This window comes from Lichenostomus cassidix, chromosome 1 (genome assembly GCF_008360975.1).
Source record: "Lichenostomus cassidix isolate B80296 chromosome 1, HeHo_3.0, whole genome shotgun sequence".
In the NCBI taxonomy this organism is placed as follows: Eukaryota; Metazoa; Chordata; class Aves; order Passeriformes; family Meliphagidae; genus Lichenostomus; species Lichenostomus cassidix.
Genome location: NC_139479.1, coordinates 70,195,662 through 70,211,231, shown reverse-complemented (window position 1 = coordinate 70,211,231; position 15,570 = coordinate 70,195,662). Strand labels below are relative to the sequence as shown.

The 15,570-nt window shown below is 37.7% G+C and overlaps 1 protein-coding gene across 4 annotated transcripts in view; it reads left to right on the top strand.

Moving 5' to 3' along the window:
- The window catches only part of SGCG (sarcoglycan gamma), a 106,257-nt gene that overhangs the window by 86,575 nt on the left and 4,112 nt on the right, over nt 1-15,570 (top strand). For all 4 annotated transcript variants that reach the window (XM_085062932.1, XM_085062915.1, XM_085062924.1 and 1 more), the window contains one exon: nt 14,490-14,613. In XM_085062932.1, the coding sequence (XP_084919058.1) occupies nt 14,490-14,613 (124 nt within the window). The remainder of the gene's footprint in view (nt 1-14,489; nt 14,614-15,570) is intronic.

The following is a 15,570-nucleotide window of genomic DNA, read 5'->3' as shown; positions in this document are numbered from 1 at the left end:
AATCTACCTACTGAAAAGCACTTCAGTATGAGAATTTAAAATGCAATTTTAAGTATGACTTTTCTCTTTTAGATTTGAACGTGCTTCCTTTCAGATTAGGGTAGTGAATAGAGAGTTATAGGTAATATAACATATTTGCTTACCTTGAGCCTTATCTTCACTCTTTCACCATCTATTATTCTTCTGCTATTTTTCCTCTATTTTTCCTTCAGTGGCTGTGCTGTGCCATGTGGATGTGATATGCTGGATGAATGTGTTATAGAGTGCCATGGTCTGCAGCATTACATGTGGTGAATAGTGTTTCGAGGAAACCCATCCACTACAAATGGAGTTTCAGGTTTCAAGGAGCTGGCTGGAAAGCTGTTACTGCTCATAACTTTTCAGCTTGTGTCAAATGAGTGGGAGCTACCTTCATTCTCTGTCATTCAGATTTAGGGCAGGATTTCAAACAAAGCTGACACAAATGGCTTCTGAATTACACGTTCTGCTGGCTTTCTTGTCCAAGTGCTGAATTTCAAGATAGACTGCTTTTCTGGAAATAAAGAGATATGTGTGTGAGAACATATCTTTTAATAGCTAAGTTATGGAGACAGAGCAATGCAATTATACTGTGGTCAGTAACTGTCTTTTCGTTTGTAATTTGAAGGAAATTTACAAAGTCCTTTTCAGTGTCAGAGACTGAATTTATGACTCACTCATAAAGAAAAGGAGATGTGCTTGCACTTACTTCCCACTGGTAGGAAGAATTAAAACAGCAAAATCTACATTTCAAGACTGTAGCTTTCCTAAGCTTAAGAAAACATTGCCTATTTTTTAAATTCCTTTAGTGGAACTCCTTTATCTAAATAAGTTACATAGTTTTCATTTACAAAAATTTGTTAAGACATTAGGACCTAGTGGACACCTAAAAACAGGACCTTGCATGCAATAAGTGTCTGACAATCATCTCAAGTCATGTTTACAGTCAACAGGGAGGTTGGATATATCCAGGAAATATCCTTCCCAGACAAATACCACTGAGGAGGCACCTGGCTGAAAACAGCCAATTGTCATTAGTGAGAACAGAAATATGTCAGTGATCGCCACAATCCAGTTCTTTATTTCTGTCAAGCTATTTTGGAGCCTGGTAAATAAAGGTAACAGATACAGGTTTCATTCCCCTCAAGATGAGGAGGCAATTGAACTAATGTTTCACAATTCCTTGCTGAAGAGCAAAATCAATAGGATTGTATAACATGTAATATAGCATTAGACATATTATAATATATATATATACATCTAATATTATTTAGAATACTATTAAAAAAGTGTTACCTCTTCTTCATGAGGCCTTGTACTTCAGTGTGTGTTTGGCACCTTGAGAACTTGCCTCAGTCAGGTCTCCTGGGGCTTCCCAAGAATTTATTTAGCTGCCACCTATAACTGGATCACAGCAAAGTTTCAATGGAAAGCAGGTATCTTGCTTCCCAGAAAAACCTGGATTTAAACAGAATTGGGAAAGCTCATGCTCAGACACATTCCTTGTGACCCAAATTGTAAGTCAAAAATCTGTAACAGCAGCTAATGGAACTAGACGGTGTAGACAGAGACATTCATAACAATTCCCTAGAAGCCATCTTTTCACCACATTCCATGCTAGGTACTGGAAGTAGCCTTATCTGATGTTATCCAGAGTTTCATGCCAGCACGCATACCTTTTTATATCCCCTGTTATCAAATAACATTTTCTGTGAAAACTGGTGTCAAAGTTTAGACATTTCTCCAGTCTGATGCTAACATATTTTTCTGATAACTTACAACAGCTTAGAATATTATTTAGCCTATTCCTCTCTTCCCCTAAATTTTGTATTGTTGAATAATATGGAATTCATACTAGTTTTGTTATTTTGATACAACTCACTTCCTGTGATCTACATGGCTTGTGAGTTTCTAAGGCAAAACAGCAGATGAGCAAAATTCTTTAAATCTCAAAACAATGTTTCTGAGCTGAGCATTTGCAATTCCCAAACTTCTGGGAATGTGCTTACAAATATGGCATTTTTCCACTTATTAGCTAACTGTATGCTATGAATAATGAGTATAATGCTCATGAATTAGTATTATCTCTGTTCTCATATTTGCCGTGTGTGGCTGTCTGACAGCCAGCAACTGTGCCTTCTGAGTACAAATCCTGTGGGAAATCACTTTTAGTACAGTCAGCTTGTGGTATTCTGACAGTGCTTTAACTGAGGATTTACATCCAAGCTCAGAATGATCCACATGATTCCACTACTCTTGATTTTGGAAAGTACTATAGCAGGAATGATATCACTGTTCCAGAGAGGCAAATTTTGTCAGAGTATGATTACGAATTTATAGAGAGATATATGTTACCAGAATATGAGTATATTTAATGGTTTATGGGTATGTACTGAGAATATTTCAATATTCCCCAGGGAAACAAGTGTATTCTCAACAAATGTATAGTATGGGTATTAATTAAAACTTTAAATGTGTAATTTAAGGAGCATTGCTTTATATTTAAGTGACGTACCTGTCCAACACTTAAAAGCACAAAAATACATATTTACTGATATGTGACTAGCATGTTACAGAAGATTGATAATTTGAAGGCAAATTATAAATTTTCTAGGTACCTTGTTAGGATAAATTGTTATACTAATGGTAGACCTTTCCCTATCTATATATTCGTAATTAATATATACTCTTTAATTTTACGTCTGTTCTATGGCATCAAATAACTCTATTTATGGAGTTATGGCTTGTACTTCTCTCTGATTCTTTCTGAATTCTTTGTTTTATCCTTTCCATTCCCCATCAATAATATTTTTTCCTTTTGCACTTGAAGTGTTTGCTGTGGTTAAAGTGTGTAGTAAGACAGAGAGAAAGCTAGAAGCTGAAGTTGTGGAGTTTTATGGCTGTATGAATAAGAATTATGAAGGAAATCCAGGGAAATGTAGAGAAGCCAACAATGGTAAAAACATTTGCCAAATAATTGTTTAATCATATTTGTAATACTAATGCTTACATGCTAATTGCCTAAAAATACCATCTAACTAATTGAAGTACCATCATTTTGATTTGCATTCATTATGTAAATCAAAAGCCCAGTCAGTTAGAAGAGAATGAATTACATAATGGAAAGTAAGACTACAGTTATGATTCAGTGTTTGCAAGGCACCTCTGCTCTCTGACTAGTGAGATATTTCTACTGCAGTGTAATTTTATGAGCCCTGGCCTTAATTTGCTAGATCAAAATTTGCATTCATATACTTTACTGCAATCAGTTCAACTAATAATACCATCAAATTCTTCTTTTGGAAGCTTTAAAGAATTTCTTTCCATTCATCTGATGACTCAAACGTGTAAAAGGTGGAGTTTAGAAGGATTTGATAGCAGAGGATATCATGTTTATTATCTTTCCAAAAGTATTTCTGACTTGGATATTTTAAAAAACTCTATTAGCAATGTCTTGTGTAGTACATCACATCTGCTTGTCTTTTAAACAGTAATTTTACCTGTAAGTATTAACCCTAAAGTGAAAAGAACTTTGCATGCACAGTCTGTTTTCTCTATCTTGTGTCACTAGCATTTTGTGTGCACCCATATTCTTGCAAAATCTTGTTCATTGCAATTTAGTTTACAAAGTATAGTGCTTCACCTGCAGTGCATAGGTATTGTTTTATGTGTGGACAATTTGACCTTAGAAGATAGCTTTACTCTGCTGATTAGATCATCCTGCCTCCTGTAATTCTGAGTTTGCAAAGGGGATCTGTCCTGCTGTCATGGAAGATGTTCAGCTCCTGAGGCAGGAGGGACACTTGGTGACTGCTGGGAGCAGAGGCTCGGGTCTCTGGGTGAGCCTGTTTCCAGGTGGGTGTGTGGGCAGTCAGAGCTGCTCTCCTGACCACCTGCAACACGTTTCCTGTTCCCATCTCCCCAAGAACACAAGCCAGATTTCTGCCCATTGTCATAAATGACTTTTACCTGCTCCAGTCATATGGCTGATGTTCTTCCTAAAGCCTCAGTTTTTCAGAAATGTCACTTAACGCGTTAAAACCAACAAAAGTTGTTTCTGCTTCTTGCATGGGACAATCATTTGGGTATTTTCCATGGCTGCTTATGTCAGTAACACAAAGAGCAAAAGTAATGGTTAGCACACCTGTTGGAGTGGGTCCCTGACAATGTCACAGTGCTCAGTGAGTTTGCTAAAGTGAACTTGTCATCAGTGATTACAGCATGTTCTGCCAGAGCACAAGCCACCATGAAAACTTCGTTCGTGATTGTCACAGTTTTAGACACCTTGCAGATGACCACCTGGAGCCCTGATGTGAGCCTGTGATTGTGCTGTCACTAATCCAAGCTGTAATACTGAGTTGAGCAGATCAGGCCTTGCATTCTTTCACCTACACACCTATCTGCACCTATATCAAGAGAACTGGGGAGGAGGTGTGAAACAGGAGACACTCACCATAAGGATGTGGGTGTGGCAAACACTGGAAAAAGAAGAGGAAATGTTTCCTGATAATAGTAATTTTTCCAAGATGCATTGCACGTGTACACCATCACTACTCACTCTTTCCCCTCTCCCTCAGACTGTGTGCACAGTTGTGATACTTCAGTTGTGAAGAATCTGACAGTGTGGCACGTTCAGCCACTGTACTAACAAATCACAAGAAAGAAAGGGTATGACCTGCTTTCCAGCAAAGCCTCTTCACTTGAGTGTTTGTTTTCATGGGGAACATGTGGACACTATGAGTAGCATGTACTGGAGAACTCCAGTTACTTGAAATCTTTCTATGCTTCAGCATAGTAAATAAAAAATTGCTTGAGATATTTATGAAAGAAAGGCATGGTAAATTTCAGCCTGGAAGATAATTTAATGAAACTATTCATAAGGAAAATGCTAACCACATTTTTTACAACAGTGATGCAAGTGCTGTTATTATATGAGATTAAAGTTTTATAATACAATACATTATTTTATAATATTATTAAAGTAATTTGAAAAAGATAGCCATGCTGGAAACATCTGTGATGTGCCAGATTTAATCACATTCACTGGGGCCTTGGTCATTTTTAATTACCTGGAGAGTCAGCACATCATAAAATTGAGGTCATGAGAGAGACCTCTTTTGAATTAGCTCTTACCACTCTTCATCACAACAGTCAGTCTTGAGAGCTTTTATTTTAATCATATCTCAGCCTGATCTTTAGTCTTCATTCCTTCAACAACTCTACACTGAGTGACGGTGGGCAAACAAGAAAAAACACCTCAATATTTAAAATGGATGGAGAACTAGTAAACAAATAAGTACACTGTGATATCATATCTGCTGTGTTTTTGAATACATTATAAATGTTGTCTCTAATTGCTTTTATAGACTTTTCAAAGTGCCATTAAAACTGGGAACTGTTTTATTCTCTTTTTAAGTAACTGCATTTGTCCTAGAACTTTGAACACTTCTTTTATGTTGCTTACATTAAAAAAAAATCTGTTAACCAAAACCTTGGGAGCTGGAAACATCTGTTATTCAAATCTGGCTTTGTAATTATGCTTGTGCACAGAGATCCCCCCTAAGCCATAAGCAGTGTTAGTGCCTGCTGTGCTTATGCTGAACAATTCCCTTGAATCCAGAGTCTCATAACTGAGCTTTACTGGAATCATCTGCTGCCATGCACTTCAGATTTACAACATAAATACAGAACTAACTTGGAACACGGGCTATTTCAAGAAATAAAACTATTATAAGAATGTTTTTTTATTTAAATTAAAGGAAAGAAAAATGTGCTGAAGAACATACCAGCTGACATCTTCAAGAGCTGCAGATTCCTGGCATTTAAGAATGGCACCCAAAAGGAATGGAATGCCTTGGGGTTCTGCCCTTGGTCATTACCCTTGATCATTTTTAGCCTAAGACAAAATAAGCTAAAAAACCCCAACAGATTCATTTATTTAAAAATCAACTGCGCTTACTATGCATATGGAGTAGGGCTGGAAACCAACTACACTATGTTTGGTTAAGGTCTGAAGAAATGAAAATTCATCATAAGAAGCAATACTCTGTACTGGGAAATCTTCAAATTGCAGAATAAAGCTTTTTCACTTGTAACCCAATATTTCATAAATTCATCTAAATTGCTAATCATAGTTTATATAACCATGTAACTAGGATTAGAAAATGCTGCCAATTACTGGCTCTTGTTTGACATCAGGCATGAGGTAATTAATGAGTCCTTCCAAGCTAATAAGTAGCTTGGAGGCCCTGGCTATGCTATGATTTTTTTCTTTTCAGGAAAGTCATGACACCATCATATTTACCTAAAAGAAGTATCCTTTCTTAGTTGGTAAAAATCCATGGTTGTCTTATACTCACTAAAGACTTTGAGAATTTCAAATACAGTCTGAATGTTTCCATTGTTATCAAGTTTCTGAATCCCTTCTTTCTTCAAAACCTTCTCTGTATCTTCTGTATCAAATTCAGACTTATTATACTAATCTTGATAATTGTGCATCAGTCTACCATGTCTACAGTTGTTCCATTGGCTTCTGCAATTCTTGTTTTGAGGGTATTTCTTGTTTTCTATCCTACTGTGCACGCTCATCTCCAATGTCTTCCTGTAACTGACTTATTTCTTAAAGCTTATGAATATTCAAATATGTATCAGGAAAATAGCACAAATCTCTCTTTTCTTCTATTCTTGGGTCATCAGATTGCCCATAGCCTGAAGCACAAGAGAGGATAAAAGAGTAGACATAGAGTCCTTGGCACAGACATCATTAGAGGAACACAATCCAGTTTGGTTTCCTGGGTCCTGCATCTCTAGTGTTGGAATATGTAAAAGTTAGGCACCCTGATTCAGCAGTAGGGCAAGTTACCGACTTGACTCTGTATTCAAGATCTTTGACTTATAAGCTTGTAATAAGTCCATGGATAAAATTATTTAAATATAGGAATAAATAAGGATAAATTGATTAATTTATCTATGAAAAATTGAACTTACAATAGAATCTGATTATGATTTTATTTTCATAAAATGATTGTCCTAATGTAAAATGCACAGTCTAAGATCCATTACTGCAGTAGCTCAATATTCCAAAAGGTCATTATAGGTTTGTTTTAGCTTTAGAAAATGCATTTCCTAAAGATTGCTTATTTGAGCCTACTGAATATTTGTGATCTGACTTCTTGGTTTCTCCATTACATGATTTCATCATTTCACTGTGACTCCCCTTCATTCCAACCAAGCTCAGTTAACCCAGCTGTGTCATGTGTGATGAAAACTCCTTCCCTAGAGTTGGAAGAAAGGGAAATATAAAAGTGGTTCTGTGGGGTTTTTTTCCCCCTCCAGATATGAGGACTCAAGTCTGAAATGGCTGAGCAATTAAGTACTCCTAGCCCTTATCAACACAGACCTCTGGGAGGGGAGTCTAATAAACATGAAAGAAAGGATCCTTCAGCAGTATTATACATGCCATACAAAAGTCCTGTAGTGCTATTAGTAATGACTTACTTGTGCTTCATGGGTTAGTATTGTCTGTAAATGTGCATGAACATTACTGTCCAGGGGAAAAGGGCTACCAGAAAAAGCAGACCCTATTACAGAATTGTGTAATTATTTCAGGGTAGTTCTGTTGTTATTAAAGTATTTGGGATGTTTCAGTGTGTTACAAGGTACATTTCTGTCTATTTTCAGAGGTCAGAGGTATTGCAAGCTGTCAGCAAAGCACAGCACATTTTGAGACTTCCCCCACAAGTGACTGGAGACAAAATGATGAACCTTCCAAAATGACATTTTCATTAATGCATTCAAGCAATAAGCAGAAAATCAAGAAAAAATGTGACTTTTAAAATCAAATTACAACAGATTGCTCTATCATTTTAAAGTCTCTAAATTATAACATGAGGTCACTGAAGGTTTTTTTAAAAAGAAAATTTCAGAATTCCTGGAAAAATGAGGTGCTTTATGAACAATTATATTCCAGCCAATGGAATATATGGCTAATGGAGTTCCTGTGTATGTACACTTGCCTCTAAACAGACATTTTCATAGGATGTTTCTCTGAATTCAGTTGTACCCTTAATTATCAAACAACTTTTCTGTATTTTCACAAGAGACTGGTGATGTATTTTATTACTGGCACAAAAACTTTATTTGAGTTACTAGTTTTGGAATAGTTAAGTTGAAAGTACAGTTTTAATATTAAGCTGTATGTTGTGCTGCTCTAAGTTTTCCTGTAAATTTTTCTGCAATGAAAGGGCCAGATTGCTTGGTAGAAAATTAATAAATATTTGGGGTTTTTGGGGTTTTTTATAATTTAAGATAATTGCTGTTAAATTTTGATTCATTAAAAAACATACTGGTTTTCATATTACATTTCATTGTGGCATAAAAATAAATTAACTTAGTATTCAGTGTAAAGGAGCTATAGATATTGACATTAGTCCTACTGAAACAGAATGTGCATCCTCGTGCAGGCAACTCCCAAAGGCAATAAGCCTTGAGAAATGATTTTTTTTTTTTTAACTAAGCTACAAAAATTGGGAGATATATTATAACCATTGACCAACTAATGGGCTTGACAAGGAAAAATTGATGCAGTTTTTCAGTCAATTTTTCTCATTATGTTTAATTTAGTTTAACTCAGTAAAGTTCAGACTTGGAATATCAAAGTGAATGAAGGAAATATGGAAGACAATATGATCCAGATGGGAAGCGATTATTTCACCTCTGAATGAAGGAATTCAATATGTGTGATGCAAAATGGGACATTTTAGAAAGAAAAATCAGTCAGCATTTGAAAGATTTATACAAGTTACGTCAAATCAGAATTTTATGCTAAGGGTTGACTAACTAACTGCTATATTTTCATTACTATGCAGAAACTGATCGGGGAAGATTTAATGAGTCATTAGTATTTTCTATTCTTTGACATTCAGTAAGAGCTATCACAGTTTACTGTTGAATACTGATACTTCCATGTCCTTAAGATAGACACAGTTGCTGAAATATGCTGTGAAACTCATTTTTCCTCTTCATAAGGAGATGTAATTTTAGGAGCCATTCCAAAGAAAATACTTTCATAAAATACAGAAATGAGGCATACACTGAGACTGAGATCTCAGTCCTGTTGTTCTGTCCTTCTTTGCCTTTGGACCTTCTGGCAAGCAACCAAAAGCCACAGGGCAGAACACCAAGATCCTCAGCTTCGAGTAATCACATTCTTCTTGCTACATCCTCATTGCCCTCCCCACTTGCCTGACCTCAAAACAGCAGGCTGCTGGGAGAGAAGTGAATATGGGTGGGGATTGGCAGTTGGCATTAGTCTATGCCTGCTGCTCACTATCCACCTCTAGAGCTCCAGCCCAGTTTTGCTCAGCTCATGTCAACAGGAATCCAGCTTCTTCATAAAGAAAGGATATGGTTTGAAATTGTGTATACTGCACCATGAATAAATGCTGACAATCTCTTTTTCCTGTGTGACTAGTGCATGCTCTGCCTATGGCTTACTCTCTTACAATGTCTAGCTGCATTGCTGGGGAATTAGACTGCCTTTCAGACTAATCAAAAAGTCAATATACTCCTATTGCCTTTTAAAGGTTAACATGCAATCAAAAAGCAGGGCTCAAAGCAGACATCTACAGAAGAACCAAGGCCAATTAAGCCCACAGAATCCTCTAGGTTGTCTTTTTGCCTTTCAAAATACTAGTTCCTTGACAGTTTAAAGATTTTCCTTTTTCCTCTTTTTTCCTAGTGGTTTTTTTTCCTCTTCATTTCTTGCCTTTTCTGTTTTTCCTCTGCTCCATGACCTCTAGTCACTGCCTAATTTAATTTCTGTTCCACTTCAACCTTTACAAAGTCCGATGAACTCTGTTCATGGCAGGCTTTCTTTTTGCATTCTGAAGGCTTGCGAGGGTCTCTTCCTTACTTGATGAGGTGAAGAAGATATTTTGATTAGAGAATCATGAAGTGGTTTGGGTTGGAAGGGTCCTTAAAAGTCATCTAGTTCCAACCCCCTGTCATGAGCAGTTACACCTTCCACTAGAACATGTTGCTCATGGCCCTGTCCAGCCTGACCTTGGACACTTCCAGGGATGGGGCATCCACTGCTGTTCTGTGCATTACAATATTAGAGGTGGTGTCAATCCTGGACCTGATCAGTCCAGTTACAGTTACCCTGATCTTCCTTAGGTAGGTGCTGGGAAGAATGCATACAGATAGCCAACTTCTATCTAAGGTCATACCAAGGAATTCTCCTCTCACTGAATTCAGGAGATGTGATGATTCATGAGCTGGAAAGATCAAAAAGGGGTTAGAAGGGAAGAATAAACAATTACCTAAGAGCAATCTGGTTCCTTTGCCCTGCTCTGAGGTCAAGCAACCTCAAATTGCAGTAAGAAACTTGTGGCACTCTTTCTGCAGTGCTAGAACTAGCTTTCTAGTGCCTTGTGGTACTTAAAAGATCTGTAAGGTATCCTTCTGGCTCCTGCCAGAACAGGATGAAAAAAGAGATCAATATTCCTGCAGCATGCACAGGCAGTGTCAGCTCCTTCTTTACCAAAACTGCAGCAGTCTGTCACTGCCTTCACATCCTCCCCAATGGCCAGCTGAGCAATTCCCAGTGATCTGGCATCTCCACAAGTTAGCAACATGGTTATAGGGAAAGGGGAATCTCCAAGCCTTTAAGTTGGGATGATTTCAGATCCAGAGCCTGGATGCTCTCAAGGTTTCCTCAGAATATTTTCACACAGTCCTTCATGAATTATTTAGCACACCTCAGCACCAAATCTCCTTGGCAGCCAGAGAAGATAGTATAGTTGACTCCTGAAACTGTCTTACCAAAAAGTAAAAAGACAGCAGTGAAAATACTATCTTTGCTGTAATCAGTTGCTTTAGTTGCAGTGGGCTATGGAGAACCAATATCCAGCAAGTGACAGAGCTGAAAAATATTACCAGCCACCACCTGTTCCCTAACCCTTCCCTGCCTTTCATAAGCTGACACAGTGCAGTTTCTCTGGCTACAGGGATTGGGGTGAAGGAGAGCAAGGCAAAATAACTATTCTGCAAGTGGGCCGGTGTGGCTTGCATTGCCTTACAATCCGTAGATATGTCTATTTGAATGTCTTAATTCAAATTAGAAACATGTTTTTGAGTGAAATCTCTCAGCTTCCTGAACTCGGTTTTCATTGTGGAACTGTTCAGGGTACATGCACAGGGTGACGTTTGGGTTCAATTAATCTGAAAGCTGTGATCTCTTGGAGAACACCTAATGTGCTCCAACCTTGCTGGGCATCCAATTGGCAACAGCTAGTCCAGAGTACTCCTCAGGATGCATATAATGGGGTGTCAGGTCCTTGGCATCAAGTGTTGTGCTGTCCAGATCAATTTCTCTTGCACCACACCCCTTGCTAATTGACCCTGGCAGCTACCACAGTACCTAGAAGCTACCCATAAGTACAGAATCCATCTTCCCAACTGAGATACAGGCTGTGACAGATGTCTCATTTAGGACAGCACATTACATAGATTAATTCCCCTAGATGATAAAGATAATTCACTTTGTCCTGTTAAATGTAATTTATATGTCTGTAATTTTTTAAAAAAAAATATAAAGATAACTGGTAGCTATATATTCCCTCATCATTCTAATGCACAAATTGAAACACTATAAAATGACCAAAAACTCTAAGCCAATAATTTTTGCCTTCTTACTCTCCAAACTCCCTCCAGCATTTGCAAACAAACTGAATTCTTGTTTTGCCAGGACACCTGAGGGATGCACATCAGTGTGGGGACTGAGAAGGGACATTCAAAGTCAAGGTTCATCTCAGTCATACTGTTTCTACATTAGATCCCTTTGAGTACATCTAGACTTCAGACACTGAACCTTTGAATGCTTTAGAAAGAAATTCATCATTAGTGTTATTGACTCTTCCCTTTGCTAGAATCCCACGCATTATAGTTCACGTCACTGATTCATGACAGTTTGCATTGCCAGGAAGCTTCAATGATGTGCTTAATTAGGCAAATCCACCCTGAGTTAATCTAGAAATAGGACCTGTATAAGCAGCAGAAATTTAGGTTTGAGATTAATATAGCCAATATAATTCTGCAATGTAATTTAAATTATATGTATGCCATATCATAAATCTAAGTGCTTCCGAAGTCTGTAGGCTTCTTGCCAGCATTAATTTTGGTAGAAAGTAAGAAATATTTCTCTTGTGTTTGATTGCTTTTCAAACTCTAGGTCTGATATACTGTCAGAAATTTGTCCCAGTCTTCTATCTTGTGATATTCAATAGAGTTTATAAATAAAAATTTATGCCTTAAAATGTACAGATTGCTTCCATAGGTGAAATACTTTACAAAAGAACATGAGCTATTTCAATGTCTAAGGCTTTTTGTTAAGACAAACTGTGGCAAAGTTATATTCAACTACCTTGACACTAACTTATGAAAGTTCATTAAATTTTAAAGATTGAAAATAGAAACTTTATTAAATTTTCCCATATGTAATGCATACAAATGTGCACTGAAAAATATTCCCATGAAGCATATCCCCCATATTAATCACTCAGAGAAGAACTGATTTTCCATTTCATAGAAGTATAAATCTAGAGATCAAAAGTAAAAATTCATACAAAAGTTGCCAAATCCCAAACACTGTTTAATAAAGATCACTAATATTATATTAGTGGTCTGAGGCAGAACAGAATCATACACGTGCCCTTGTGTACAGCATGATTGTGATGGAAGTTTGTGCCATCTCAGAATCATGGGATAAGGCATCAAGTTATTTTATGGATATAGTCTCAATATGGGACCATGATGGATTTATCATTGTTAGTATTTTAAATTATCAGTCTGGAGTTTAAACTAGTTGAAAGTGAAAACCCAGGAGGCGCCAGGGAGAGGCAGATCGTAGAAACGTAAAATCATAGAATGGTTTGGGTTGGAAGGGACCTTTGAAGATCAGAGAAGATAGAATCTTTTGCTAGCTCTGGCCAGCAGTGATAAGCCAATATTGCTTGAGCTATTTTCAGATTTGAGGATAAAAAATGAAGTTTCAGTGACTGTGCTTAGATATCATGGGTTTAGGTTTTAAGTTATCAGCTGGATTTAACTTCCTCAGAATTCGAAGATACCAGTGAACTTTCTCACAAGTACAAACTGACTTCTGTTAAATTCTGGTTTTAATGAAGTAAGAGGAAAACAAAAAAAAAAAAAAAGGAAGAATTTAAATAGTCTCAGTAAATTAGACAGCTACATCAGGATTGTGTGTAAAGTCATTCAATTCCTTCCAATGATTGGCAGTCAGAGTCTGGACTCACTGCACAATGCATTCCCAGTAAAGGACCTGCTGGGGCACAGCTCCCACTCACCCAGACTGGTAGCTGTGGAGCACCAGCAGAGCCAACACAGCATCTGCTGGGAGTGCATGCTCACACACACAACCCTCTACATGTCTGGAAAACATTATGGGTGAGAACATGCAGACTTGGGAACAAGGACGTGTGTGTTCTGCAGTGTGGATGCAACCTGCATTCTTTGGTATGTGTCCAGGGAACAGGAAAGCTAACACAGATGTAAACAGGGACCACCAGTTGTCTCACTTTCTCTAGCCTTCATATTCTCCTGTTTAATGTTGGATGGTGTCATCAGGAAGGGTGAGACAATGCTCACGATCAGAACCTAATAGGTATCAATTCTGATCCTGCAGTGCCTCCAGATGAAGCAGTTCTAGGTAATGGGCAAATAAGCAACATAATGCTAAGCTTGGGTTCTTTCTTTCCTCTTCATGATTTTTGATTGGTACTTCTATCTGTGCTACTTAGCATGGAAATTCTGTAGAAACATAGCCTTATCTCTTTGAAAAATAAAAATTATTAATCCTGCACAGCTGATCCAATGAGGTGATTACTCAGATAATACAGTGCCTTCCTGCCATCTTGTGGCACTGCAGGATTTGCAACTCAACTTGTTATATTGTATAATTTTTATTTCAAATTAAGTTAACAGTTTTTAAGTTTCAAATGCCATCTAGTTAAACAACACACACACACACAAAGTAAATCTAGGTCCAACTAATAGCAGTGTCAAAATTCTCATTGATTAAAAAAAATCTATTAATTGTATTAATTTTGATGTCTCATTATGTCAAAAATGAAAACAAATTGAAACTAAATAATGTGAAACTGATTTTCAATTTAATAGATTAAATTATACTGAAATAATCTGCAGTTATGTATGAAATAACACCTTGCATTTGTATTATGAATTAATCTATATTTTTCATTTCGGATGTTTTCATGGGTTTTGAAATAGCTGCCTCCTTTTTCAAGTCTGCCTGAAGAGAAAGGAAGCTGCATCTTTTACATGACTTCAGGCAAGAGCCTGCAAGGGCTTGTTCGAAGTTTACTTACTTTTCTAAAATAAAGGAATTTATGAGATTGTGCTACTGTCTGATTTCCTGCTCTTGCTTTTAGGCTGGAATCACCAACTCGATCTTTGAGCATGGATGCACCACGAGGAATTAATATCAAAGCACAAGCTGGGAATATCGAAGCTCTTTCCCAGATGGATATCAAACTGCACAGCAGTGATGGTGTGGTGAGTACAAGCCCTTCTTTTCCATAACTATGGTTGGTCTTCTGTGTGACTATAACTTCAAGCCTTTTTTTTCAAGTTCTCTTAATTGAATTCCTCAGGTATTAGGAGACAGTATCTTAAAATTAATAGTGTCAATAATAAAACTTTGATTTATGCAAATAAGACTACCAATAGACATGATGTTGTATTAGGTTAGAGAGATGCTTTCTAATAGAACTTGGATAGCACTTAGCTCCCCATTAGCACAGTGATTCCTCAGGCACCCCAGTGGGCAATCTTGGCCCAGAAGAAGACACAGCCCCAGAGTGGCAAAATTAAGGAGTGAAGCTCTGCAGACATCGTTGACAGCAGGCAACATGCAACAGCCTATTATCCCCTCTGCAAAGCTGTACTGTGCCAGGTCTTCCACAAAGGAACTACAGACCAGCCCATGTCCATCCTTAATCAGCTGGCTCAGCAGTGAGGCCTCAGCACTCAGGCCAGAACAGACCTGGGTCCAGCAGCAGCGCTTGTGTCCTGCTATTTTGTGTATGTGTAAGACCCTACTTACCTTAGAATTATAGAGGGAACTGTGCTGGAAGGGACCTTAAAGATCATCCAGGTCCAACTTCCCCTGCCATGGACAGGGACACGTTCCACCAGACCAGGTTACTCAGAGCTCAATCCAACCTGACCTTGAACACTTTGAGGGATGGATCATCCACAGTTTCTCTGGGCAACATGTTCCTGTGCCTCACCACTGGAAGAAACTCTTTTTTTATATCTAATCTAAATATATCTTCTTTCCATTTAAAACCAGTATCCCTCATAAAGAGTCCCTCCCCAGCTTTCTTGCAGACCCCCTTTAAATGCTGGAAGGTTGCAGTAAGGTCTCCCCAGAGCCTTCTCTTCTCCAGGCTGAACAATCCCAATTCTCTCAGCCTTTCCTCATAGGAGAGGTGCTCCATCCTTCTGAGC